Here is a 25,889-nt window from a genome sequence, read left to right as displayed (position 1 = left end):
AATAAATGTACACTAGGGGTTCTGAGTGCAGGGGTGCAACCGCAGGCTAATTATTTACGGAGGTTCAGTTTACTATACATTACATAAAAAAAAAAACCTTCAGAACGACCCTCTAGAATGTACACTCTACCTTAAGATAAACAACGTCTTAACGCTAAGATTCAGCATCCCGTCTTAGGAGATCAGACTGCAGGGATGCAACCGCGGCCGATTTATTTACGAAGGTTTAAAAGCTTACAGTTTGCTCTGATCGCAGCTTTTTCAAGTTTCAGGACTGAAAAATGGAAATAGGTTTGTTCTTTACGGGGGTCCCTAACGCCAATGACCTTCGATCTGTTTTTTGTAGCTTAGCATATTAACAGCAACGGCTGCTGTAAGCAATATAGTATACCATATTTGACGACCGGTTTGGCCTAGTGGGTAGTGAGGATTACGCCTACCAACCTACCTACCTACCTACGAAGCCTGCCTACGAAGCTGATGGTCCCGGGTTCAAATCCTGGTAAGGGCATATATTCGTGTGATGAGCATGGATATTTGTTCCTGAGTCATGGGTGTTTTCTATGTATTTAAGTATTTATAAATATTTATATATTATATATATCGTTGTCTAAGTACCCTCAACACAAGCCTTATTGAGCTTACTGTGGGACTTGTCAATTGGTGTAATAATGTCCTATAATATTTATTTATTATTTATATTTACTTCAAAATTCACTGGCATCAAAGTTGAACAATTTTAGGCCAAAAAACTGGTTTACTGGCCATAACTTTTGTGTTAATTAGTTTAAAATTAAAATCTCTGACCAGTTTTTAGAGACGTCAAAAACGAACCCAAATGTGTAGATTTGGTACATGTGAAATCCTTCACGGCAATCTAGTAACAAAAAAGTGTTTTTTTAGACAGTGTTAAAAAAAAGGGTTCATTTCTTTCAAAATCTGGCAGACCAGAGTGAAGACAAAAGAATGAAGAAGCGACAGCTGTTTGTCTTATAATTCTATTTATAGTGCAAATGAAGGAGTAACGGCTCAAAACTAGTCAAAAATCCCTTAATTATTATACGGGGCTCAAGTTTTTCACTAACTCATATTAAAATGTCTGTATTTAGTTTAGAGAAATGTTCATTTTGTGCGTCTTTTTTTATCGCGAACTGAAGTGACAGAGCTATATTTCTGCAAAAATACATAAGCTATTTGAGCTAGCAAAATTCTCAATTTATTTATATAATGTCGATAACAATAATATAATTTATTCACAGAGAAATAGGGCTGTTTCAGTACAAACTCAGTACTTAGATAATTATGGTTTGGTTAAACCTAACTTGCCTTTCGAAGCTTTCAGGCCCGCTCATAAACAAAATGGCCGCTAAAAGCCCCCAGCCAACGTATTAGCTTGCGGCCGGCTGCGCTTAGCTAAAAATTTAGCCGAGATTTCATTTTTATAATGGGGATCTTGTGTTGGAAATACTTTAAGGTTTTTGAGCGAGGTACGGTAATGTGCCTACTCGTTGCACAGGATAGTATTAAAGTACCTACCTACTATAAGTTATTTTAGTTATATTACTAGAGACTGACCACCCCACAGTCAAACTCATTGTTGGGTTTTCTGGGGACTGCGACTATTTTTAAGAATACCACTGTATTTTAATTATAATATAATAATAATAATTCAGCCTATATACGTCCGACTGCTGGGCACAGGCCTCCTCTCATGTGCGAGAGGGCTCGGGCTATAGTCCCCACGCTAGCCCAATGCGGATTGGGGACTTCACATACACCTTTGAATTTCTTCGCAGACGTATGCAGGTTTCCTCACGAAGTTTTCTTTCACCGAAAAGCTAGTGGTAAATATCAAATGATATTTCGTACATAAGTTCCGAAAAACTCATTGGTACGAGCCAGGATTTGAACCCGCGACCTCCGGATTGAAAGTCGGACGTCATATCCACTCGGCCACCACCGCTTCCGCGTATTTTAATTAATAAATAAAATAATAATTAAAAAGCAGTCTCCTAGCAAGTAATGCAAATTTCAAACCGAATATTTACTAATCGTTTTTCGATGGAGGAACACATCGTGTGTATGGCAAACACGACGGATCTGAAATGTATGAGAAGATCCGTGGATCCGGATTCAGATCCGGATGGTTTAATACATTTCGGATCCGGATAGCAATTAGCAAACCTTAATCGTGTGGAAACAGGAGGCCAATTCAACATCAAACGACATCAAAGTGACATCATTTAGATGTCAGTTGTACGTGCATTTCGCTGTTGCTTGTATTGGCGCGAGCGACTGAGATCATTTACTTAAATATCTCCTTTAAGACAACCAGGAGAACATTAAGGTGAGTAGAACTAAAGTATAGAAAAGGAGGTGGGCTAATTGGTCCATTTGACCAATAAGGGCAAGCGGTATGTCACCGGATAGATTATTATTTATTTATTTAACCTTTATTGCACAATACAAAAAAAGTATAAATGGCGGACTTAATGCCTTAAGGCATTCTCTACCAGTTAACCATTGGGCCAAACAGAAACTTACAATTGAATTGGATTGGATAGAAATTATTTTCTAATTTATAAGTCGTTAAACTTTTATTATGGCAGGTAGAACCAAATCTTTGTCTACGCAACAAGTTATCACGCGCGGGGTCGGTTCCGAGCGCTGCATAATTTGTGTATGTAACACGCACTTTTGATTGCAGCGTCTAAGGGCCACTTGTATCAATCACCAACCCTGGGTTAACCGGTTAAACGTGAAGTTACCATGGTTACCAGTTCAATTTGAAACTGGGTTAACGGTATAACCGGATAAGCCCGGGTTAGTGGAACGGGGTTTTCAATTGCCATTCGGTTCTACAATTACAACACATGTTTGGTAACCCTTTATTTACCACATTTGTCGGCTAAATGATGAGGCTTTCACGTGCAGGTCTGTTTCGGCCCCTCGACCCAGTCCGGGCGAGCGCTGCATAATTGTGCATACGCTGTCATCCTAACCCATTTGCACCATTCCATAAATCATGCTTAGGAGCACAGATGCCATGCTCTTGGGAAAGTTTAAGTTTATTTATACATTGACATTTATCACGCCTCGCCTATATGAAAGAGAATTTGAAATACAGGTGTATTGTCAAAGAAAACTTTGTAGCCACAGTAAATTTACTGCCATCTTTCGACACATTATTAAAAGTTTTAGAACGCCATTTGACTTTGATCCTTATTATTTGACTGATATATGTTAAATATCAAACAGTGGCGCCATCTAATAGATTAAAGACCAAAGGTATGGCGGCATCGTTTCGAGCGTTGGCGCCACAACCTTTAGGTTATGCCCGGTAAGATGGCGCCACTTTTTGATATTTAACAAATAAATAAATATTATAGGACATTATTACACAAATTGACTAAGTCCCACAGTAAGCTCAATAAGGCTTATTACAAATTTAACACATATTAGTGAAAGAATCAGGATAAAAGTCAAATAGATTTCTAAAAGTTTTAATCATGTGTCTAAAGGTGGCAGTAAATTTTCCTTAACAATCCACCTGGATTTCAAATTCTCTTTGCCTATATTTACTTCAATGTTAAACAATTCTAAGTCGCTTCGGGCTACATCTAATATAATTGTATCTTTGCAAGAATATTACTACACCTTATAAAACAAAGTTCCCCGCCGCATCTAGCTGTCTGTTTCTAATGGATGTTCGGGATGAACTCAAAAACTACTGAACGGATTTTCAAGCGGTTTTCAGTTATTAATAGAGTGGTTCTTGAGGAAGGATTATGTAAAATTTATTAAGGTTTGTTTGTAACCCGTGTGAAGCTGGGGCGGGTCGCTAGTATAATCTAAATGACACTGCAATAATTTGGTTCCATAGGCTGGGTGTCCAAAAGGATCTGAAAAGTTATGTTTATGTCGGTATCCGATCATAATATCCACCCGATCGTAATGTTCCTGTGTAATTTTTTGACGGTGGTCACATTAAACCAATAAGATTAAGATAGGTCGTTAGGTTGCTTCAGATGCCCATAGGGAAAACGTCCAGAAATTGTTGACTCAGGGAACGGGAAACTGATTTTCACGTTTCACGATATGCCTTCATTTCGTGATCTGGCGGATATTACGATCGGCCGCCGATACTAAGATCATTATTAACACCTAGCCCTTTGATACCTTGTTCACCCGCTTGTTGTTCGCTTACGTAAGCTGCTGTGTAACAGTTAACTTGACATTTCAACTACAGCTGAATTACTGCGGTGGCGTCGATGCGTCCGCTGTATCTGTCGATTCCTGTGATCAGCTGTGGTCACGAAGCACTAACGTCCCAGCAAAATACCAATGAAGATATATAAATAACATAAAATATCGATAAGATAAGATATATAAATAACATAACATAATGTCATATTGGTAAATAACACTAAACCCACTTTATACGTCGGATAAGGTAAACATAATGAAATTATGTCGCGTTTATGTGTACAAAACGCGAGTGTTTATAGTATTTTATGCAACAGTTGTATAAGAAGGGTCAAAAAAGGCGAGTGGCGTGAGTTACAATGTGAGCCGGAGCCGAAGGCGTAGGCGAACATTGTAAAGGAATACGCCACGAGCATTTTTTGACCTACTTATACAACGTTGCATACAATATTTTTCCTACGAGTCAACAAAAATAAATCTTAATTTAGGTAAACAAAGCAAAAGTATGTAGCCAAGACGCGCGAGCATACCTTGTTACGCGTCCGGCCCGCCCCGGGCCGCGGCCGGCCGGTCCGCGATACCTTCTCGTAACTCATGAGGCCCTGGTACTTGCTACTTGCTAAATTAAATTTTTGGACAGTTTTTTCTCAATTTTGGCCACCGTAGCCTACGGAGACTAACAAGCAACGCTAAGCGGTCTTCGTAGTCTATGGGTGTTGCTATATTACGGGTGTCACATGCGTGTTTCTGACTTACGAAGTAATTATTTTTACTATGCAACCAAATGAATATTTTGTAAGTTGGAAGCAATGCACTTAGTTTAAAACTGTATTCGTTTTGGTTTTGTTAGGTTGGTAGCCATTAATCGCAGTAACGTTATAGCGATTAAAAGCACAAGAGCTTTTATGAGGAATAGACAATATAGACTTTTCTTGAAACCTTTTATGTATGTTCTTATATTCGTGTTAATGAATGCATAAATGACAGATAACAGTAGAGGAGTAGGAAAAAGTGTTTTAAGTCCGTAGTTTTCGCAGCTACTGCGACAGATTTTAAAATGGATGACAAGTTGTGCCTTGCTTTGTGCGCGGTTGAGTGACTATGCAATTCGGTGCATCTCGCCACTCATGTGTCGGATGCCTAATGGATGTTTGAGCCAGATGCGATTTGTACAGAAAGGGTTAAATTGATACTGGTGGTTGAAAACTTGAAAGCAATTGCAATGGAACGGTTGAATTCGATAGAGTTGAAAATTCCAATAAAATGAAACCCGTTATTAATGCTTCTGAGTGAAGTTTGTAGTAGGTATAAGATTTGGAATCAACTTTTTACAAGTAAGTTTTTTAATAAGGTATCTAGTAGGACTGTGAAGAAAGAAAGATATCTTAGGTAGTAAGATATCTGATATAAGAATAAGTATCTATTTTGTAATTTCTACCTGTCTTTTTTTACTACGTCAGTGACAAACAAGCATACTGCCCGCCTGATGGTAAGCAGGTAACATGCGCGTTGTCAACCTTAACACTCCGCACCTTTGTTGAGCTCTGGCAGCCTTATTCACCGGCAGGAACACAACACTATGAGTAGGGTCTAGTGTTATTTGGCTGCGGTTTTCTGTAAGGTGGAGGTCGAGGTACTTCCCCAGTTGGGCTCTGCTCTAGATCTAGAATGACAACTGCTGTGCTGTGCCCTACCACACAAAGCGAGATGACATTCACAATGCCCATACCTCTCTTTTCTTATAAAATATTCACTTATTCATTGCAATGTTTATTTTTCGCCAATATGTAAAAGAAATAAGTAACGTGTCATATGCAAAAACACACACATACACATACAAAACAAAAAAAAAAACAATATTTTTTGCTGAATTTGACCAAGTCATATAACATTTTTGCTCCTTATGACCTCAGGAACGCGTGGTTAAAATCTGTCGGGTTATATGGGCCCACGGTGTATACGTACTATACGATTCAGTGCATCTCGCCATTCATGTGGGGCTGAATACGCTCGTAATGGATATTTGAGCCGGTGTGACGAATTTATACCAAACGGGTTGAGTAGGTATTGGCTAGAGAGTGCTCCTAGTACTGGTTGTCTATATAACTACAGTACCGGAACCGGGAATTCCCGATTCCCGATTCTTGCAATACAAACTCAGTACCAGTAGCATTCCCTAGTAAAATGGTATTGTTTGGAAATGTCTATAGAAATAAACCTATTTTTAATGCTTGTGAGTATGGTTGAGCCGTAATGAAGGTATACGAATTTTGAGCTTACTATGTCTCATTGCGAGGTGAAACCCTGGTTATAGATTCATACCTACAAGTACCCCATTACTTTTTTTAATAATTTATAAGACGAACTTTTCTCCCAACGTTTTTCATACCCCAAAAGCGCTTCAACCAAACAATGCCCCCACAATGGCCAATCAAAAACCACCATTAAACTTTAAATTTCCGAGTTGAACAACCCCAGAGGCCAATTCTGTTTTAACAACTTGATGTGGTTTTCATTATTTTGACACAACCTTGACAGTGAACACCAATTGGTACCGACGAAATGCAATTTAGGCGTGATGGCAATCGTACATCGAAAAATGCATGAAACAAACAAACAAACATTTATTCCGCAAATAGGCCACAGGGGCACTTTTAAATGTAATTTTTTTACAATTAATAAAAATAACAAAATACGATTACAAATATGGAATCAATGAAATATTTGATATTTTATTAGAGATGTAAACAGTCCCTAAATGTCGAATTAGAAAAAAAAAAACTATGATAAAACAAACAACAAATAGTACAATTCTTTAGAGATTTAAGTCTCCAAATGTCAAAGATAAAATATAATGAAGAAAAAACGATCATTAAATTATCCTTAGAGATGTATAGGGTCCCCAAGACTTGAATTCTTATATATCGGGATGACAGCTAGATGCTAAGAAAAGTTTCTTTGACGTTTTCTATCAACAATTACTTGGCTAGGCCAGTACCAATGAAATTCAATCAACTTCATCTCATAATGCATATCGCATTTTTTGGTACACGTAAGGTGCCTGGAAATTTAAAGTTATTACGGTTAAAAAGACACCTTCCTTATACTGTGGTTTTGGCAGTGTACACCGATTTATAACGTGTAGTCCAACTTCGAACAAAAAAAAAATGTGCAGATATTGGGTAAAACAAGTGACGACACGACAGATTTAAGCATGTTTACGCATGTTGGGAAGTTTTGCACCCGGGCGGACCGTCTCCCAAAGCAAAACATATTTAGTTGTATTTTTTTTTTACTAAAGACATATTTTATGATTTTTTTACTTTTAGACTCGGCAGGTGGCGCTGCAGTCAAGTTTTTCAATTAGCGCTGAAATATTTCTATATACTTTTTCCTTGTCGGAATATGATACTAATTATGCTCCCAAATATATCGCCTGTATTTTTGTAACAGCTTGTGTAATGATCATAGGTGCCTATTATATACATTTATTATACTTACTATTCTATGTTTGTACGGGAATTAAAATAATCAAGGAATTTAAAAATACAAGAAATGCCTTGGCACAGCCCTGCGCCCGAGATTTTGAATTTCGAACGAGAATTGTAAAATGTTCGAAGTTGGACTACTGGGTCTAAAATCCTTCCTTATTTGTTTTGTTTTCATACGAGCTATCGCGATAGCTCACGTTCATTGGTGCTGGCTAAATTCACTGGAAGTCGTGTCACTAGACATCTCAGTCGCGCTTGCTGGGGCGCGTGACATGCACTGTGAGTAGTGTCAAGATCGTATAAATAAGATGGAAATTATTTAAATTGTTAACACAGAATCGGCGCCCCGATTAAACTTATCGCTAATTACCTATATCGGTATCAATTTTAAACTTTTCCAATTTTTTTGCATAGCTTTGGGCCCTGAATAATGGGTGGCTAAAAGTGTAGGCAGAGACGAGTTCATAATATAGACGGTCAGTATCTAGAAAAGCTCCCTGCATTTAAAAAAAATCATGCATAAACGCATATTTATTGATTGTTTGATGACGTTTTAATCCAATAATTATTTTTATTACTATTTCATATTATATCACTGTAAAAAAAACATTTATAATATCAACAATATAATCTCCTGAAAACCTACTTTTTGCTCTAAAATTAATCGTACGTATCATCTCTTATTTATGTTTATGTATATTAATTACAATTTATGTCACAGTATTGTGTACTGAGCATGATTCTAAAACCATATTTTTGTACCACTGTGGTACAAAAATATGGTGGTTGTGGCAAATCTGGTGTGGCAGTCGTGATGGTTACAGGTTACCTTATGAGTGGACCATGGAAGCATACTTTGCGAAATGTTTAACTGAGCCTTGCTGAAGTAGCGTAGTCTCCGCTATTTTTAGATTTGGGGAATTCCATGTTACTTCTACTCAGAATCACGAACCCATTCGGATCGTCTAGATGAAAAGGCCCATATACAAAAAAGTGTAATGCTAGGTATGGAGGCTGACGGTTTTTACTATTTATTAGTCTTTGGTGTAGGTAATTAAAAGTTTCACGAGGGTGCTAGGACCCGCGGTGTTTTGAACTTAAAAATAGATGAAAATTTGCCTATAAACGGTGCCCGTGAGCATTGCCAGATATTTTAACCTGTATATTCCTGATCATACTTAAAGACTAAAATGTCCTATAAACGTTTTTGGAATTCGCCTAATTTCAGAGTTTCAAATTCCACATACAAAAAAGAACATCTTTTTATTGTTACTTAGTGCAAAACGCCTATTTGATAGCGATGTTGCCACTAAGGGACCTAGTCCAAATATCCTCATTGATAAATGTCAAAAAGTGACAAATAAAACTTTGCAAAAAATAGGTTTTACAAAAAAAGTTCAAATTCTTTTTGAGCTTCAGTTTTACAAATACCGTTTACATTTTATATACAAATACATACCAAAAATCGAAAAATAAATATATTTTGGACAGCAATATAATTATGCGTGTGCAATAGAGATAGCAGGCGGGTCAATGTACGAAAATCTATCTGGAAAGCGTCTCTTCTTTAAAAGGTGTACCAAAAATAGTGGGGATCCGTTTAAGGCATATTCGGAATCGTTTTTTGATGAAGAAAAAATTATTGCCGCGAGAAATTTTTGACCTTGGTATAGAGGGTTGGCCGCCTCTAGAATTTTTTTGCGTCAAACTTTTAACAAAAAATAAAACCGACTTCAAAAATTACCAAAAGCGCCATACATGTACCTATAATATTTGAAGAGTTCCCTCGATTTCTCCAAGATCCCATCATCAGACCCCGACTTGGTGCCAAAGGGACCATACCCGTTCGATTAAAAAAAAATTGAAAATCGGTTCACGATTCTCGGAGATATCGAGTAACATACTCCTTTTTTGAAGTCGGTTAAAAATGTTTCTTTTACTTTTGATCAGAAAACCACACCGAATATGCGCATAAACGGACCTCCAAAATTTATGTTACACCTTGTCCATTATTGTCTAGTAAACACAAAAACTTTTAATCATTTAATTATGTAGACGTCTGTAATTTTCTGTACAAAACAGTATGTCGATGATACACGTCAGTCCATACAATACATATGACTATTGGCCGAGGTTGTCGACAGATGGATAAGCGCTTAAAGGCGATTCCAGTTGTTAAATCCTTCAAGCTAATGAGCAACTCGAACGTGTTTACATTTTCCGGAGTAAAAAAGTTCGTAAAACATCAGTTTAAGCTTAATTTTCCATAGTCCTCGGTTTCAAAATGCCACGCAAAATTTAACCCTATCCCAAAGGAGTAGGGGCGAGGTAGTTAGATTAATATTGACTCGTACACTAGAGCTAATTTCTCGTGAATAATTCTACGCAATAATAGCATTCTGGAACATTCGGTGCAGATCAGAAAGGGGCCATAAATTTAAATGGTTCCGTGGCTACGCGAATAGCCAGGGATCGGGAACCATTGGCATTGTTTAGAGAGAGCTGGGTGAATTACAAAATAAAATGTTTAAGATGCACGTCAAAGTTGACATTACCTTATAGACTAGGGCTGCCAAATAAAAATAAATTAAAAAAAACATATACGTCACTTACATGTTATCTGCCTTGGAGTTCGTCGAATTACCGATTTTCGTTCGTTATGTACTTATAATGAATACAGTTCTCGATTGCTCATTATAATATTAACTTATTCAGCCCAACAAATCAGGTATTAGACATTAAAATGTCATTCATGTTACTATAATTATGAATCAATATTGTAAATACAAACAAAGTAATGAAAGAGGGTAATATTTTCTGGTTATTTGTTTAAAACTATACAAATACAATATCCAAGCTAAAAATAAATTTGTGTTTGAAACATCTAAAACACAATTTGTCTAACACAAATAAAATAAAAAATCATTAAAATGCAATTAGTTTAATCTAATAGGAAATAAGAAAAATTAATTGCGTTATTTAATAAATGCAATACAAAATTGGACCCGGGTACGTCCTTAAACTACGTCCAAAAGAGAGGTATGGGCACTGTGAATGTCATCTCGTGTTGAGTGGTAGGGCACAGCACAGCGGATGTCATTCCAGATCTAGAGCAGAGCCCAACTAGGGATGTACCTCCACCTTACAGAAAACCGCAGCCAAATAACACTAGACCCTACTCATAGTGTTGTGTTCCTGCCGGTGAGTAAAGTTGCTAGAGCTCAACGAGTGTGCGGAGTGCTAGGGTCGGCAACGCGCATGTAACTCCTCTGGAGTTGCATGCGTCCATAGGCTACGGAGACTGCTTAAAATCAGGCGGGCCGTATGCTTGTTTGCCACCGACGTAGTATTAAAAGGGGTTGATATTATAAGTAGGGCAGTATATTAATTAATTGTTTTTTTTTTTTTAGTTTTAGTGTCCTTGTTTGCTTTTTTTTGTCTTTTATGTGCATGCGTTTGGGTTTTAGATTTTAACTTTTGACATAGTGATTTTTGTGTATGTAATGTTGCAATGTTATATGTATTAATTTAACATTCGTATTAAAAAAAAAAACATCGTAGTTGCAGATAAATGGAACAGGAAATAAAAAGCGGTACACTAACTTATACATCAATTTTATAAACAAGTCCATTAACATACAATTCTCTGTAAATAATAATATAGTGGTGAAGTTAACATGAATAAAATAAAACTATTTAGTTAGATACCATAAAGGTATCCAAGAGTGCTGCACCCCTGCCGTGGTCAGACCGTGGTCGTTTCCGACCTGTTATATTATGCAAAGTTGTTTCACACTGACATTCTCCATAGACGTAAGTATATGTCTATATACCAGTGGCGTGAAAAATATTCGCAGACAAGCGGAATTTGAGTGTTTTTCTCTCAGCCGAATAAAATGCTGTGTTGAGCTGCCTATTAATATGAATATCTTCGCCCATAACGGAACACTGATGGCGCGGAGGCATGCGCGGAGCCGAAGCCAATACGTAGAGTGGTTTTGAGTGTTGGACACTTTTGAGATGTAGCGGGTACACCAAGCGGATGCTGCCTTTGCTCGTGTCCTAGTAGTAGATTGTTAACCAAGGGTTGAAAAGCACACATTTCAGTCTAGGTAGTTTGACGCTCGAACGCAGTGACCACGCCTAACTTACTTATATAGAAATAAAGAAATACGCAGTGAAGCTAAACAAAGTGTGTATTTAATAAAAATATTAAAAGCGTTCCGTCAAAGATAACGCCAAAGCCCAAAGTAACAAGGGAAAAAATCACAGAATACTTAATCTTGGTTAGCCCGTGCTAATGGCTCCTCCATTAAAACTACGAATTAATAGCTGGGGAGCCGGCGACGCTAAATGTGTAGTTACTCGAGCGTCGTAGAGACCTATTGTAACTGAAAGATTAGATGATGGGAAGAAAAAATGGTAACATAAAGTTTTCTTTTACAGCGAGCAGGTGTTATTATTAGTGTTATTTTTGAGCCCCACATTGCTAGGTTTAAGAAATGCTTGGCTGACATCCTTTTCTCCTCCTCTCTCATGACAGATGACATCAGCTTTGAATTAGGTTTGCCTCATTTGCGATGTTAAATCCTAATAATGTAAAGTTTAAAGTATATTACTCTGTTCTAGAGTAATGTTTAGATAGTTATTTCATTTGTTGATATGGTGATAAATTAATTTGTAACATTTACGCTTACTTGTAAAGCATGCTGTTTACACTTGTTTTGGATCTCGTGCTAGACTCCAAGTCATAATATGCAATTGTATGTTTCATGATATTGTACGATTTCTGTTAAGTGTACCCAATAAAGTAAAAAAATAAAATAAAATAAGGTAGACTCCACGGCATAGCAAGTTATCACTCGTATGTTAATCTGACTGGCTCGAGTAACTACAAAAATCCTCTCTTGGGCTCTCCAACCATAAGCTGCAACTGTTTAAAAATACACCTGTAGTTGCGTTCTCGCTGAAACCATATTTTCAATTGTTTGGCCTTGTTTTGAAATAGCGTTTACGTTTTTGATGTTGTAAGGTTGCATGTTTTATCGTAAAAATGTTAGTTTTGAAGTGTTGAGAGGAAACAATTTTGAGTTAGTATGATGTTGAATGATTTTAGAGTATTTCGGAGTCCCAACGGCTAAACCGTTCATGAAATAAAACGTGTCGTTAAAATCGTCTTAATTGTAGAAAAATCTTTGTAAATTAAGCGTTGATGAAAGAAGTGAAGTGCAAGAGATTATCGGGAGAAATTCGCCTTTGTAATTTGTTTGCCCGAAAACTCGGTGCAAGCCATCCTACCATTACACATACAACGCATCTGGGCAACTCTACTGTGTTCCGTGTAGCCGGACTTTCTAAACCAAATTTGGATTCGCAAGCCACGTCCGCGCCCGTATAGTTAAGACCCTTTATATTTGTCAGGATGTCGCCGTCGACGGATACGTCTGGGAGGACATCATGATTTATTTTCATCCGATTTTAAAGAGCGTACCCCCATCTTAAATGCCGGCAACCCCTCTGGTGTTGCAGGTGTCCATGGGCGACGTTAATAGCTTACTATTAGGTCTACTCGTTTCTTCCTATAACATAACTAGTCCTGTTTATACTTAAGTATATAAGTACATACATATCACCATTTTAAAAACAATTTGTGGAACTAAGTAACTGTGTTTTAAACATGTCACTGGACTTACTTAATCAATCACTTGTACTTATTATAACCCATTTCATTTACCATGGCGGGATTCCACTTGAGACGGTCATTCGGCGTAAACTCTGTCTTGATCCTTTTGTGTTATTATTTGACCACGCGTTGGCTTTGAAGAGCAGAGCTCGTAAAGCAATTGTTAAACAATAGTAAGTAAGTAAATATTCTTTATTTCACCAATAATTATACATTTTACATAATGTAAAACTACAAATCAATTTTAATTGAAAATAGCACCAGGTAAAAACAGGCGGTCTTATCGCTAAAAACCGATCTCTTCCAGACAACCATACACTGATACAAAAGTCAACAGGTAGTGCAATGAGCTAAATATGGATACTATTTTGACGACCGGTTTGGCCTAGTGAGTAGTGACCTGCCTATGAAGCCGATGGTCCCGGGTTCAAATCCTGGTAAGGGCATGTATTCGTGTGATGAGCATGGATATTTGTTCCTGAGCCATGGGTGTTTTCTATGTAGTTATAAATATTTATATATTAAATATATCGTTGTCTAAGTACCCTCAACACAAGCCTTATTGAGCTTACTGTGAGACTTAGTCAATTTGTGTAATAATGTCCTATAATATTTATTTATAATAATATTTATAATATGCTTGGTTTTTTCTGTTGGGATATTTTTTCGGCTGCAGTCAGATCCTTAAGACCATAAGAGGGAAAGTGATACAAACACGTCCCTCGTAGTCACGACCCTCAATAGTGAGGAATACGAGGCAAGGAGGAAAGATGGCTTTACGGGAAGAGCAGTGGTAGCGCCGTAGGTAGTGGTAGTGGCCGCGGGCCAGCTCCGGTCCGCGCAAGGGTTTCATCCGGCCCGCCGCCGGTATTTTGAAATAATTATGGCTCGCGACATAATGGTCTGAAATCAAAATGCATTTATTCTGTAGTTCCGGCCCTCCTCGGAATTTATTTATTTTCTGGCCCCCCATAAAGAAGAATATTGACTATTTTGCGAACAATTAAATATTTACATATACATTAGTGACATCAGCATTCTGTTTAAAAATTGGATATCAATACATTATTGAGATATTTTTCGGTTACTGTCAGATACTTGAATAAGGTCAAAGAATACATATCCGACAATATACTTTCTCTTTTTTCATTCCGACACTTTTCTTAATCACTTGAAAATGCGCATTATTTTTCTTGACAGTGAGCGAATCACCAACTTTACTGCACCGAGATCTTCCAATCGCCTTGCACACCATTCCACTTGCATTTTACGGCCCTAGTACCATGAAAACTTCAGTGCAAAATAATTAGCACACTTGTCACGTCCGCAATCGATTACCAGGCGCGATCGTAAACTCGCCACGTTGCACGCCACTGTAAATCTAAACCGTGACTTTACAGTTCAGTCAAACGATTTTAGACTTTAAAATTGTGGGGTAAGGGTGATTAAAAGTGCATGTTATTATGTTTTTTGTTAAAATTTATGGGTTTACGGTAGGTTATGCAGTTTTAATCTGACTTATTTAATGGTTGGGAAAACGTGTCAAAATGAATTGGAATGGTTGGAACATATATGTCTTTTATATGTATAATTTCCGAAATTATTCACTTTATTAAAAAATGGTTGTTGAAAGACCTGTATCCAATGATACCCCACACTATTGGGTTACAGTGTTTTTTTTTTCCAAAGTAAAAACATTTTGTATGGGAGGTACAGTCAAAAGACTTAATTTCTGACTCATTTTGTGACTTGTCACAGTGACAATTAGTATGTCTCTAGCAATTTTCATGTTGTTTGTCACTCAATCGTTTGTCAATATTTTTTTGTTTTTAATTATTTCTGTCGCCATGTATGATTTGTGCATCCATGCCAAATTGCAGCTTTCTAGCACTAACGATCACGGAGCAAAACCGCGGAAGAACAGACAGACGGACATGGCGAAACTATAAGGCTTCTTAGTTGACTACGGAACCCTAAAAAAACGCAGAAGACCTTTTAAAACTGCTGTCGTTTTTATTGTTTTTAACCTTGAATATAATGCTAATCGACTCACATCGACTTACTCGTATTACGGGAAATTAATTTAATGAACTTAATTGTTTTGCTATACATAGAATTGAAAAAAGAAAATCGATCAAATCAAAGGATGACTTCTTTTTTTCTTTTACACGTATATTTAAATATTTCAAGAAAAACGGTTAATTAGGTATTTTATTGTTTTTAGGAGGGACTCCGGACGGGTTTAAAATATGTCGCCAATAGCGACAAATAGTTTCAGTGTTTTCACTAAATATTTTAAAATAACTTATTTACTAAAATGCAGAATCTTATGTTATATAAGACGACCGGTCTGGCCTTGTGGGTAGTGACTCTGCCTATGAAGCCGATGGTCCATGGTTCGAAACCCGGAAAGGGCATTTATTTTGTGTGATGAGTATAGATATTAAATTTGTTCCTGAGTCATGGATGTTTACGTGTGTTTTTTTTTAATTATATATATGTAAGTATGTCGGAGTACCCACAACACAAGCCTTCTTGGCTTACCGTGGGGCTTAGTCAATTTGTGTAAGAATGTCCCTATAATATTTATATATTTATTTATAAGAAGTGAGATTATACAGCGTTAATTAAAAATCGGCAACTTAAAAAAAATGAACTAAAACGTTAAGCTTTTGTTATATTGTTTCCATTTTTGGTTTACTTAAACCATGCCAATCAACAATTAAAAAAAATCTTCATTTCCTTCTGGACATCTTATGTACCGCTGGAGAGACGAAGTGCAAAAAGACCTTAGCGAACTCGGCGCCGTCAACTGGACAGAAACGGCTTTGGACAGAGAAGCATGGCGGTCTTTGGTGTCGGAGGCCAAGATCCACTTCGAGTCGTCGAGCCACAACAGTAAGTAAGTAGGTAAGTAAGAATGAGACATCTAAACTTTTTTCACATCATCATGCCTGTTCCTCGGGCCGTCTTCTTTGGCAGTTTCAGCAGTGGCAGTGGCAGACAAATTACCATTTGTTAGATGAAAGACTACCGTGGGATTGTTATTTTTGGACACGGTATTCTAAAACTTGTGATTTGTAAATCAATGAAAAGTTTCTTTCTCATATAAATAATTAAAACATTCTAATATACAGTGTGTACATTCAAAACGGGCAATTCTTTAAACGGTGGTTCGCATAGTACCTTAAAAGTATATTGAGATAACTTTTGCTTAGATATACAATGAAAATATTAACCATTACAAATAATTCGGCCTGCAATGTAATCTAATACACAAGTTACGAGATACGAGCTTTGTATAGTAACTGTTAAGTTAACGCTTGTTGGCAGCTACTACTACTATGAAAAGATCGTATCTCTCAATGTCATGTCATCAGTTATTCTTGTCTTGTAATGTTTGCTGCTCGCTAAATTTTAAAAATATATTTACAGTGTCATAATTAAAAAAAAAATATTTCGGACAATAAAGAATCCATATAACATACCAATACCTACACAACTTATAACTAAACTACATTAATAAAAAAATAAAATTTTAAAATTAGAATTTAAGTAAATATACAACATAGTTTAAATTGAAATGAATTAAAATAATTGAATTAAATTACAACCATATATTGTTATTTAAGTGCCACTGTTCCTAGCCCGGAGCAGGCGAGTGTAACTTTTAAAAATGTCTTAATTCATGATTATATGCGTAAATTCTATGTCTGGTTTGATTTTTTGCCCGTATTGGATTTACACACTGTATCGTAAAAAATGCATTAAGCTACCTAATGAAAGGGCCTATTAGATATAAGCAGGTATTTATATTCTATTAAAAGATACTCCACCAAATATTACGGCGAAGCTTAATTGTACTGCCGAAGCATGTTGAAGTAAGAGTAGGCGGTACTCATAATCTGAAAGAGAAACGACAAATTATTTTCTAAACGTCAAATTAAAATCTTATTATTCTATAACAAAAATTCCGTGACTTATTGAATATATGACTACGGGTTACTTATGTCGATGATTACTCAAAATGTTTCAATCCATAACGAGGGGCTTCACATGCCGAGCAATTTTCAACTTAAAAAACCGGCCAAGAGCATGTCGGGCCATGCTCAGAGTAGGGTTCCGTAGTTACTCTTCCGTCACAATAAGCTAAACTGGAGCTTAAAGTATGGTAGATTGTTAACCAAGGGATGAACAATGGGTGTACGTCTTTTTACTATGAAGGGGAAACTTTTTGCGATAACTCAAAAACAGCTAAACTGATCATATCCGCTATAGTTTTCATTTAATGTTTTTCTTAAGCGATTTTTTCATATTTTTTGGACCTATGGTTCAAAAGTTAGAGGGGGGGGGGACACATTTTTTTTTCTTTCGGAGCGATTATCTCCGAAAATATTCACTTTATCAAAAAAAGTTTGTTGAAGACCCCTATTAGTTCTGAAAGACCTTTCCAACGATACCCCACACTGTAGGGTTGAAGCAAAAAAAAAAAGTTGACCCCCACTTTACGTGTAGGGGAGGTACCATAAAAAAAATTAAAATTTTAGATTTTATTGTACGACTTTGTCGGTTTTATTGATTTATATATCCATGCCAAATTTCAGCTTCCTAGCACTAACGACCACGGAGCAAAGCCTCGGACAGACAGACAGACAGACAGACAGACGGACATGGCGAAACTATAAGGGTTCCTAGTTGACTACGGAACCCTAAAAAACGTGACCCGTATTAATATATTTAATTATTATTTAAACCGTGAATTTGGGTACGTACATTTTTCATCTGAAATGATGAGATATCTTTTAATGGCAGGTCACATCTAGCAATTTTATGGTTTTAGTAAATTGTTATTACTGTGCTGACAATAATTATAATATATTAATATAACTGACAACGAGCGGACTATAACGTCATATTAATGAGTATGAGTTTATGTTTGACCTCTTAGTAAAAAAAACAGGAATATATCTGGTGACCGTTTTTCATCTGTTCGTTTGTATTGGTTTTTTATGGTCAAATTTATTCAAGTTAGTATTTTCCCACCATTATTCAATGATTAACAAAAACATAAAATTACTAGATGTGACCTGCCATTAAAAGGTACCTCATCATTTCAGCCGAAAAAATTACTTACACTACTAGACAATTTGAAAAATAATTATATAGGTAAGTACATACTTACCTATATATTAAAACGAGTCACAGCAAAAAAAAAATCTGCATGTTGCAGAAATTTTCCAAAAAGATGGAAACGTTTTTGGAAAAAGAAAAAAATCCGTTTCCATATAAAAATTGGGAAGATTCCAAAATTTTTCCACGTGGGAATTTCACAATTTTCGAAACTTCTCAACGGCACATCAGTATGTGTAACTAACCGAAGAGAAGGTGTGAAGCTCCATCTCGGGTAGGCCGGTGAATTTGATCTCAACCGGGACCTGTGTCCGCGTGATGAAGATGAGCAGGTCCTGACGGACCAGCTGAGTCAGCGGTGTCTTGTACCAGCCGGAGTAGAAACAGCGCTCTCCTAGCGACAAGGCCTGGAAACACTTTGTTATCATTATCATCAAACAGTTATAATAATAATAATAAAGACGTTTATTCAAAAAGTTTAAACATAGGTACATAATAAAAGTACACAATAATGCTTACAAACTAATTGAAAGGGAAAGTGGCTCAGCTAATGTCTGCGCCAAAAGGCCTCGGGGCACAGCGGCCCTAAGGACTTCCAGCAACGGACGCTGTTATTCTGCCACCGCCGTATTTGTACATCTAGCTAAGGACAGCAGAAACATTAACACTATTAAATTAAGGACAGGATAGCAAAACCGAACAATACGCAGTGAATACAAAAAAAAATGATAACTAAATTTAAATATCTATAGAGCAGGTCATTCAACCAAAAGTGTACGTTACTTTCTTTTGGAGGTCCAGTAAATATGCCTTGCAACGCAGTTTGAAAACCGCCAGGGACTTACTGGTAACTACGGGTGGCGGCAAATTGTTCCAGCATTTTGACGCAGCATAGCGAAAACTGCCTCTAAATGACTGAAGCCGAAATAGTGGAAGGCAGTTATGTTAGAGTCAATTGAAAAAATAAAATAACGCCTTTACTATATAACTTCGCCTTTACTAGCCTTAAATCGTAATTTCACTATAACTTGTGCAAAGATCCGGGCATTTAGTAATTTAGGATTTGGAATAAGACTTGGTTATAATTCAAAGATAAAGTTGGGGATGGCTGGTGAAGTTAGGTCGTTTTAGATTATTTTTTTACTTATTACGCAGCTTTATTTATTATGAGTTCAACGTCTATTTCTTGGTAAAATCATATATTAGACGAAGTTTGTTACTAAAGGGGACCACTGATTACCAGTTCGCCGGACGATATCGGCCTGTCAATTATTTGCAAAAGGTGAAAATCGCCAGCAGTTATTTGACAGGTCGATATCGTCCGGCGAACTGGTAATCAGTGGGCTCCTTAACGGTGTAGTTGCAGCGGCTTACGTGAGCGAATAATTCGCGAACGCGAAGTGGCGCGGCGCGGGTGAATTCAATCCTTTGATACTTATGGAAGTGTCCTACGTGGGCGATCTTGCTGTGAACGCGAATGCCGTTGGGCCGCCGCGCCGCGAGTTATTCGCTCACGGAAGCCGCTGCATTAGGGTTCCCTACGGCAGATAATTTTGCCAACCCTAATTTTCAATGAATTGCCTATAAAAAGATACTTAAGATAACGTGATCATGGCCTCTTATATCCTCTCATACGCGTCATTTCGTTCAGCATCTTCAGCATTCGCGGCTGACGCTAACTGCTCAATTAGGGCCGGGGTACCGAGTATGACAGAAGTCATATCGCAAGCTGTTTTGTGATGAAACTGAAGTTCACGTGCTACCTGACTCACACTGCCATTCTTCCTACAGAGATATTGAACAGCAAACCCTTCGGTTCGGAGTTCAGAGGTCTCTTACCTTGGTCTGCAATAAAGTGCCCATGCAGCATGGGATCCACAGTTGTAAGATGGCACCAAACGTCAACAAGGCAAATAGGTAGTTGAATTTTCCATCTGCCATTTGCTAAAACAGGAAAATAAAGCACACAAACAAATAAATATCTAAAAATGCGTTCATTTCTGTTGTTTTACTAAAATAATTTATCAACATCATTTATGGTCATAAGATAGTTCCACTTCACCAAATGATGCTTTCCTAGACCAAATGGATAGGTACGAGTACTATAATGGACACTCTAACCCAACAAGTGTTCTTACAATATTTGAAGGTCACGTCGTTTTCGAGAAGTAGCGAAATATGAAAAAGCAAAAAAAGAAAGGTTCCAACTATTTAAGAATTTCTTCTATTTTCATTGATATCGGTTTTAAGTATTGGGTAGCAAATAATATCAATTCAACTGTAGAAGCCGGATCGGAACAGAGATCACAATTGCAATTTCTGGACAGCTATGAAGTGAAGGACTTACGATAGCGACTTGGTGTGCCATCAAGCAGATGATGACCGAGCTAAACATTACTTGATACACCAGCATTGGGCCATATATTGATGTTATCGCACCCACAGAACTGAAAACCATGACACCATTATAACATTTGGAGCAAGATTACAAGTTTGTTAATTTTTATATGAAAACGCAAGTTTGGTTAGAGATTTTGCTTTATCCATCTTACTCAAAAACGGACTGATGCCACCGCACGATGCGTCCCATCCTCCTGCTGAGCTCAGCCTTCACATCCAGTCGGCGCTGGTCTGTCACAGGCAAGGTTACAACTGACTCGTCCAACTCTTCGAACAGCTCGTCAATGGCAATCAGTATCATGTCCAGCAGCTTGTAATAGTGCATAAAGAGATGCAGCGATAGGGGCACGTATACTGGAATTAAAGAAGATTACTTACTTACTTACTGCTGAGGCGCAGTGACCCAAAGTGGATCTTGGCCTCTGACACCAAAAACCGCCATGCAGTACTTAAACTGTCCAAAGCCGTTTCTGTCCAGGCGACGAAACGTGTTATAAGGAAGATTGTCCGTATTAAAAATATGTTACTTGGGCTCCCTATTTAATAATACGAGTATGATCCCATCTAGCAGAAAGCATGAAACTGGGTACCTAAGTGTGACTGTTTATTGTGAGTTTATACATTTTTCACTAAACGTAAGTAGCAAATAAATGAACTCACAATAAACACTAATCAATGTGTATCTGTAAACAGGCCACAATGTGTAAACCAGCCACACTTACCCGTATGCCACATTTACCCATATTGACCTTATCTTATCTTATACCTTTAAACGAGATATATATATATATATATATTTCCGGGATCTCGGAAACGGCTCTAACGATTTTGCTGAAATTTGGTATATGGGGGTTTTTGGGGGTAAACAATCGATCTAGATTAGTCTTATGTTTGGGAAAACGCGTGTTTTCGAGTTTTCATGCGTTTTTCTTTCGACGCAGAATATGGTCGCTAATTTCGTGTTGCCGGCCACTGTTCGTCTGGTCCAGCGGATTAAGACGCGGACTGCTAAACGAGTGTTACGGGTTCGAATCTCGCCCGGTGAATAACTTTTTTTTTTTTTCTATGTTCAAGTTTATATATAATTTTTTAATTTTTATTGTTTTAGACAAGTTTAATTTAGTAAAAAAATGTAGTTAAGATTATCACCTATACACCACCATATTACAATAAATAGTTATAACCGAGCAAAGCTCGGTCGCCCAGGTACTGTAAAATAATATATAATATGTATCTAGGCAAATATGTCATGTCAGGCAAAACTTTACCGCGTTGTCGGTTGAAGATGAGGTTTATTCATATTGCCAATAATAACACGTCATACTGACAAGCTACAATAAAAAAAAATCCTTGAATGGTGAAATACTTTGAAAAACTGAAATAAATGCCATATACTCAGAAAAAGTGACCAAGGCCTCCAGTGCCCCAGACTGGAATCGAACCAGCGTCCTCTGCTATCGCGGCAGGTGCCTGAACCACTCAGCCACCGGGGTCACGGCAGCATCGGTTGAATCTTTCGAATCTCTTTAATAAAATATGGAACAAATTGAATTAATGAACAAATTAGGGTCTATACTACCCTTAGAATACGCGGTCGTATCAAAAATACTCACTGTGTATATTTTGTATTCGTACGGGTAAATAAAACAATAATACATACAGCCGAATGAAGCCATGGCGACAAGTATGATCGCAATATCAAAAACTAATAACATCTCGTAGTTTGGGGTCCTGTACGGATCGTCGTGAGGAAGCCAGACCGGGAATATGAGCGGGCGGACGTAATGCTCATCCAAAGTGGCGAAGAGACTCTGGTAAAGAAGCAGCAATAACGTATTTAACACGTACAGAATCGCCACACATATTACAAATATTCCCCAAGTCATGGTCAATTTCCAAATGAGAAGTTGGCCGTCTAAAAAACTTTTTCTGGAACAAACAAAATCAATAAAATTGGTTCCTAAGTTCAGTCATAAATTCTAGACATACATAAGTTTCACACCTATTTTTTTTTACACCACGTCGGTGGCAAATAAGCATATAGCCCGTCTGATGATAAGCAGTCATCGTAGCCTATGAACGCCTGCAACTCCAGAGGTTGTTACATGCTCGTTTTTTTTTAAGAACCCCATACTGTAGACCCTAGGGAAAACCTCGCCAGGGAGCTCATTCCACAGCCAGAGTGTCCCCGTAACCACGTAATGGGAATAATATTGGACCCATTTTATATTATTGAAATAAACCAGGAATAGTCTTGGTTCATAAGGAAAACTTGAAGAATACATGGAGCGAAGAAGAATATCAAACGTCGTGTCTTTTGGAAACTATTCCAGGGGCAGCGCTTTTAACCTTTTTACTACGAGAGTTTTACCAGTAGTGTACTTATCGTTTACGGTAAATAGTTATGTTAGGAATCCACTTATATCGGCCTAACTAGTTTTATTATTCATACCTGTAGTTTGACGCCAAATTGCAAATGTAACGGAAATCTTTACTCATTTCACTCAATAGTGTTAATATCGTTGTCCTATTGGTCAACACTCCAAGGTAGGTGAGGATCACAGAACCGAGGATGATGAGGTAGGCGAAAGATTCAGTAGCCATCGCGTAGTTCTTGATGGTCAGAGCCCGCCAGATGAACAACAACTCGAAGCCAGTTGCTACCGATGCCATAAAGGAACTCAAGGCTGGCCAGATGAATCTGATGAAGTGTTGTAATCACCATTATATTGTTAGAATGAAATAAGTGCATTGATTTGTTATTTATTGGTATGTATGATATCGTTTTTGGGTTCCGTACCAAAAAGATACAAAAGGAACCTTTAAGGCGCGACTCTGTCAGTCCGTCTGACCTTTCGTCCTACGACAATAATTTATAACTGACAACGAACGGAGTATTACGTCATATTAATGAGTATGAGTTTGACCTCTTAGTTTAAAAAAAATATCACGAATATATCTGGTGAACTGTATGTATAACTAACTGAAGAGAAGATGTGAAGCTCTATCTCGGGTAGGCCGGTGAATTTGATCTCAACCGGGACCTGTGTCCGCATGATGAAGATGAGGAAATATCCCGAGAATTTAGAATAGTTATGAATAACACTAACTCAGACACATTGAAAGTGTAATTTTTTTTAATTTTTAATAAGTATAAAAAATGCCAATATAAAGAGGGAGCAAAATTTGTAAGTCTACATACTAGGTCAAATGGGGCATCATTTGAAAGAACTCAAAAACAATCCAAACATTTTTTTTTACTAATGGAAAAAAAAGATCTTTGAAGAAAAATGTGAAAAAAAAAAATTCCAGTCATTATCTTATCTGTGGTCGTGTACGTCAAGTTGTGACAACCCTAATAATTGCTCGAAGCAATGCTGAGCCGAACGGAGCCGGTAAAAGCCGAAAGGAGGAGTGTCGCCCCACTGACATAGGTCGCGCAAATAAGTTAGCCAATTCATTGATAGATGGCGCTGTTCACAATTATGCTTAGTATACTTATGGTCAAAAGCTGAAAGGCTGAAGGGTCGTGTTTATTGTAAGATAATTGAAAGTTTGTACAGAACCCTCGGTGTACGAATTCGGAGTTCAGACTCGCACTTGGCCGGATTTTATTATTATTTTCATGTTAACGAATGATCTACTCTAGTGTAAGTAATTACTAAACAACTATATCGGCCTATTTTGAATATAATAAATGAATTTTAATTAAATTGAAAATGCATTTGCCTGCCTGTTGATACCTAGTGTAATGTGTGTTCTTTTCTGTATTCCCTTTTCATTATGTGGTGCACAATAAAGAATATATTATTATTTTACGTATCTCAAAAAAGATAATAAAATAAGCCACCTTTTCTTAGAGCTGCAATTGTTAAAAAATATTCCTTTGATTGCGAAAAATACTTCGAGTTGAGGGTGAAAATTCTGCAACGTCACATCTGGTCTTTCCAAATCGTAGCCATCTTTATTCACAAATGACTTTATATCCCGAAAGATAGTCAATAGGGTCATATTGCTTTGGCTACAAAGCGAATACTGAGCTTGTCATGTATCTAATATTAGATCGATTTTTGAAAGCGGGTTGGCCATTCGTGCAATCACGTTATTAGTAGCAATTTTCCAATTTATTAATTTTCTAATGCTAGTTACAATTTCTAATTCTAGGAGACAGATGTTACGCTTCACTGATGTACTAGACAGTTCTTATGAGCGCTTCATTTTTGTAGTGAGTCTAGTGACTTTTTTACCCGACTGCGTCTGTATTGTCGAGCATATGTATTGTATGTCTTTTCTTTTGACTTGTGCTATAGCCCAATTTTGGACAAAGGAGGTGTCGTTAAATTCGTCAGAACAAATACAAATACAAGTACAAGTACGAGTACGAATACGAATACGAATACGAATACGAATACGGATACGGGTACGAATACGAATACGAATACGAATACGAATACGAATACGAATACGAATACGAATACGAATACGAATACGAATACGGATACGGATACGGATACGGATACGGATACGGATACGGATACGGATACGGATACGAATACGAATACGAATACGAATACGAATACGAATACGAATACGAATACGAATACGAATACGAATACGAATACGAATACGAATACGAATACGAATACGAATACGAATACGAATACGAATACGAATACGGATACGGATACGGATACGAATACGAATACGAATACGAATACGAATACGAATACGAATACGAATACGAATACAAATACAAATACAAATACAAATACAAATACAAATACAAATACAAGTTCTTTATTCGTCGACCATAGGTGTACATAACATGTTATTGCATATGATAGTAAAAGAGAAAATTGTTCCACTATGTCGTACCCAAAGGCATACGAAATTAAGTTTAAATGCTAATAGCAATTAGCATGCACCATGCACTAAATTAAAATTTACAAGCAGTGCGTATACAAGCAATTAATTAAAAT

The 25,889-nt window shown here is 37.2% G+C and overlaps 1 protein-coding gene across 2 annotated transcripts in view; it reads right to left on the bottom strand.

Annotated features, from left to right (window-relative positions):
• The window catches only part of LOC133518124 (odorant receptor 4-like), a 34,277-nt gene extending 9,012 nt beyond the window's left edge, over positions 1–25,265 (bottom strand). Inside the window, exons 1-8 of one of the 2 annotated variants that reach the window (XM_061851709.1) lie at positions 24,761–25,265; positions 23,363–23,611; positions 22,571–22,839; positions 21,063–21,264; positions 20,858–20,957; positions 20,350–20,454; positions 18,756–18,917; positions 17,217–17,285 (exon numbers count right to left, since the gene is read on the bottom strand). In XM_061851709.1, coding sequence (XP_061707693.1) covers positions 17,235–17,285; positions 18,756–18,917; positions 20,350–20,454; positions 20,858–20,957; positions 21,063–21,264; positions 22,571–22,839; positions 23,363–23,611; positions 24,761–24,921 — 1,299 coding nt within the window. In that variant the 5' untranslated portion in view covers positions 24,922–25,265 and the 3' untranslated portion in view covers positions 17,217–17,234. Of the gene's footprint in view, positions 1–17,215; positions 17,286–18,755; positions 18,918–20,349; positions 20,455–20,857; positions 20,958–21,062; positions 21,265–22,570; positions 22,840–23,362; positions 23,612–24,760 lie in introns of those variants that run through there. The other variant, XM_061851708.1, reaches the window with a different exon arrangement.
• Between the last annotated feature and the right edge of the window lie 624 nt (positions 25,266–25,889).

Source organism: Cydia pomonella, chromosome 5 (assembly GCF_033807575.1).
Source record: "Cydia pomonella isolate Wapato2018A chromosome 5, ilCydPomo1, whole genome shotgun sequence".
In the NCBI taxonomy this organism is placed as follows: domain Eukaryota; kingdom Metazoa; phylum Arthropoda; class Insecta; order Lepidoptera; family Tortricidae; genus Cydia; species Cydia pomonella.
The sequence above is the reverse complement of the archived record's forward strand: the minus strand, read 5'-3'. Positions and strand labels throughout refer to the sequence as shown.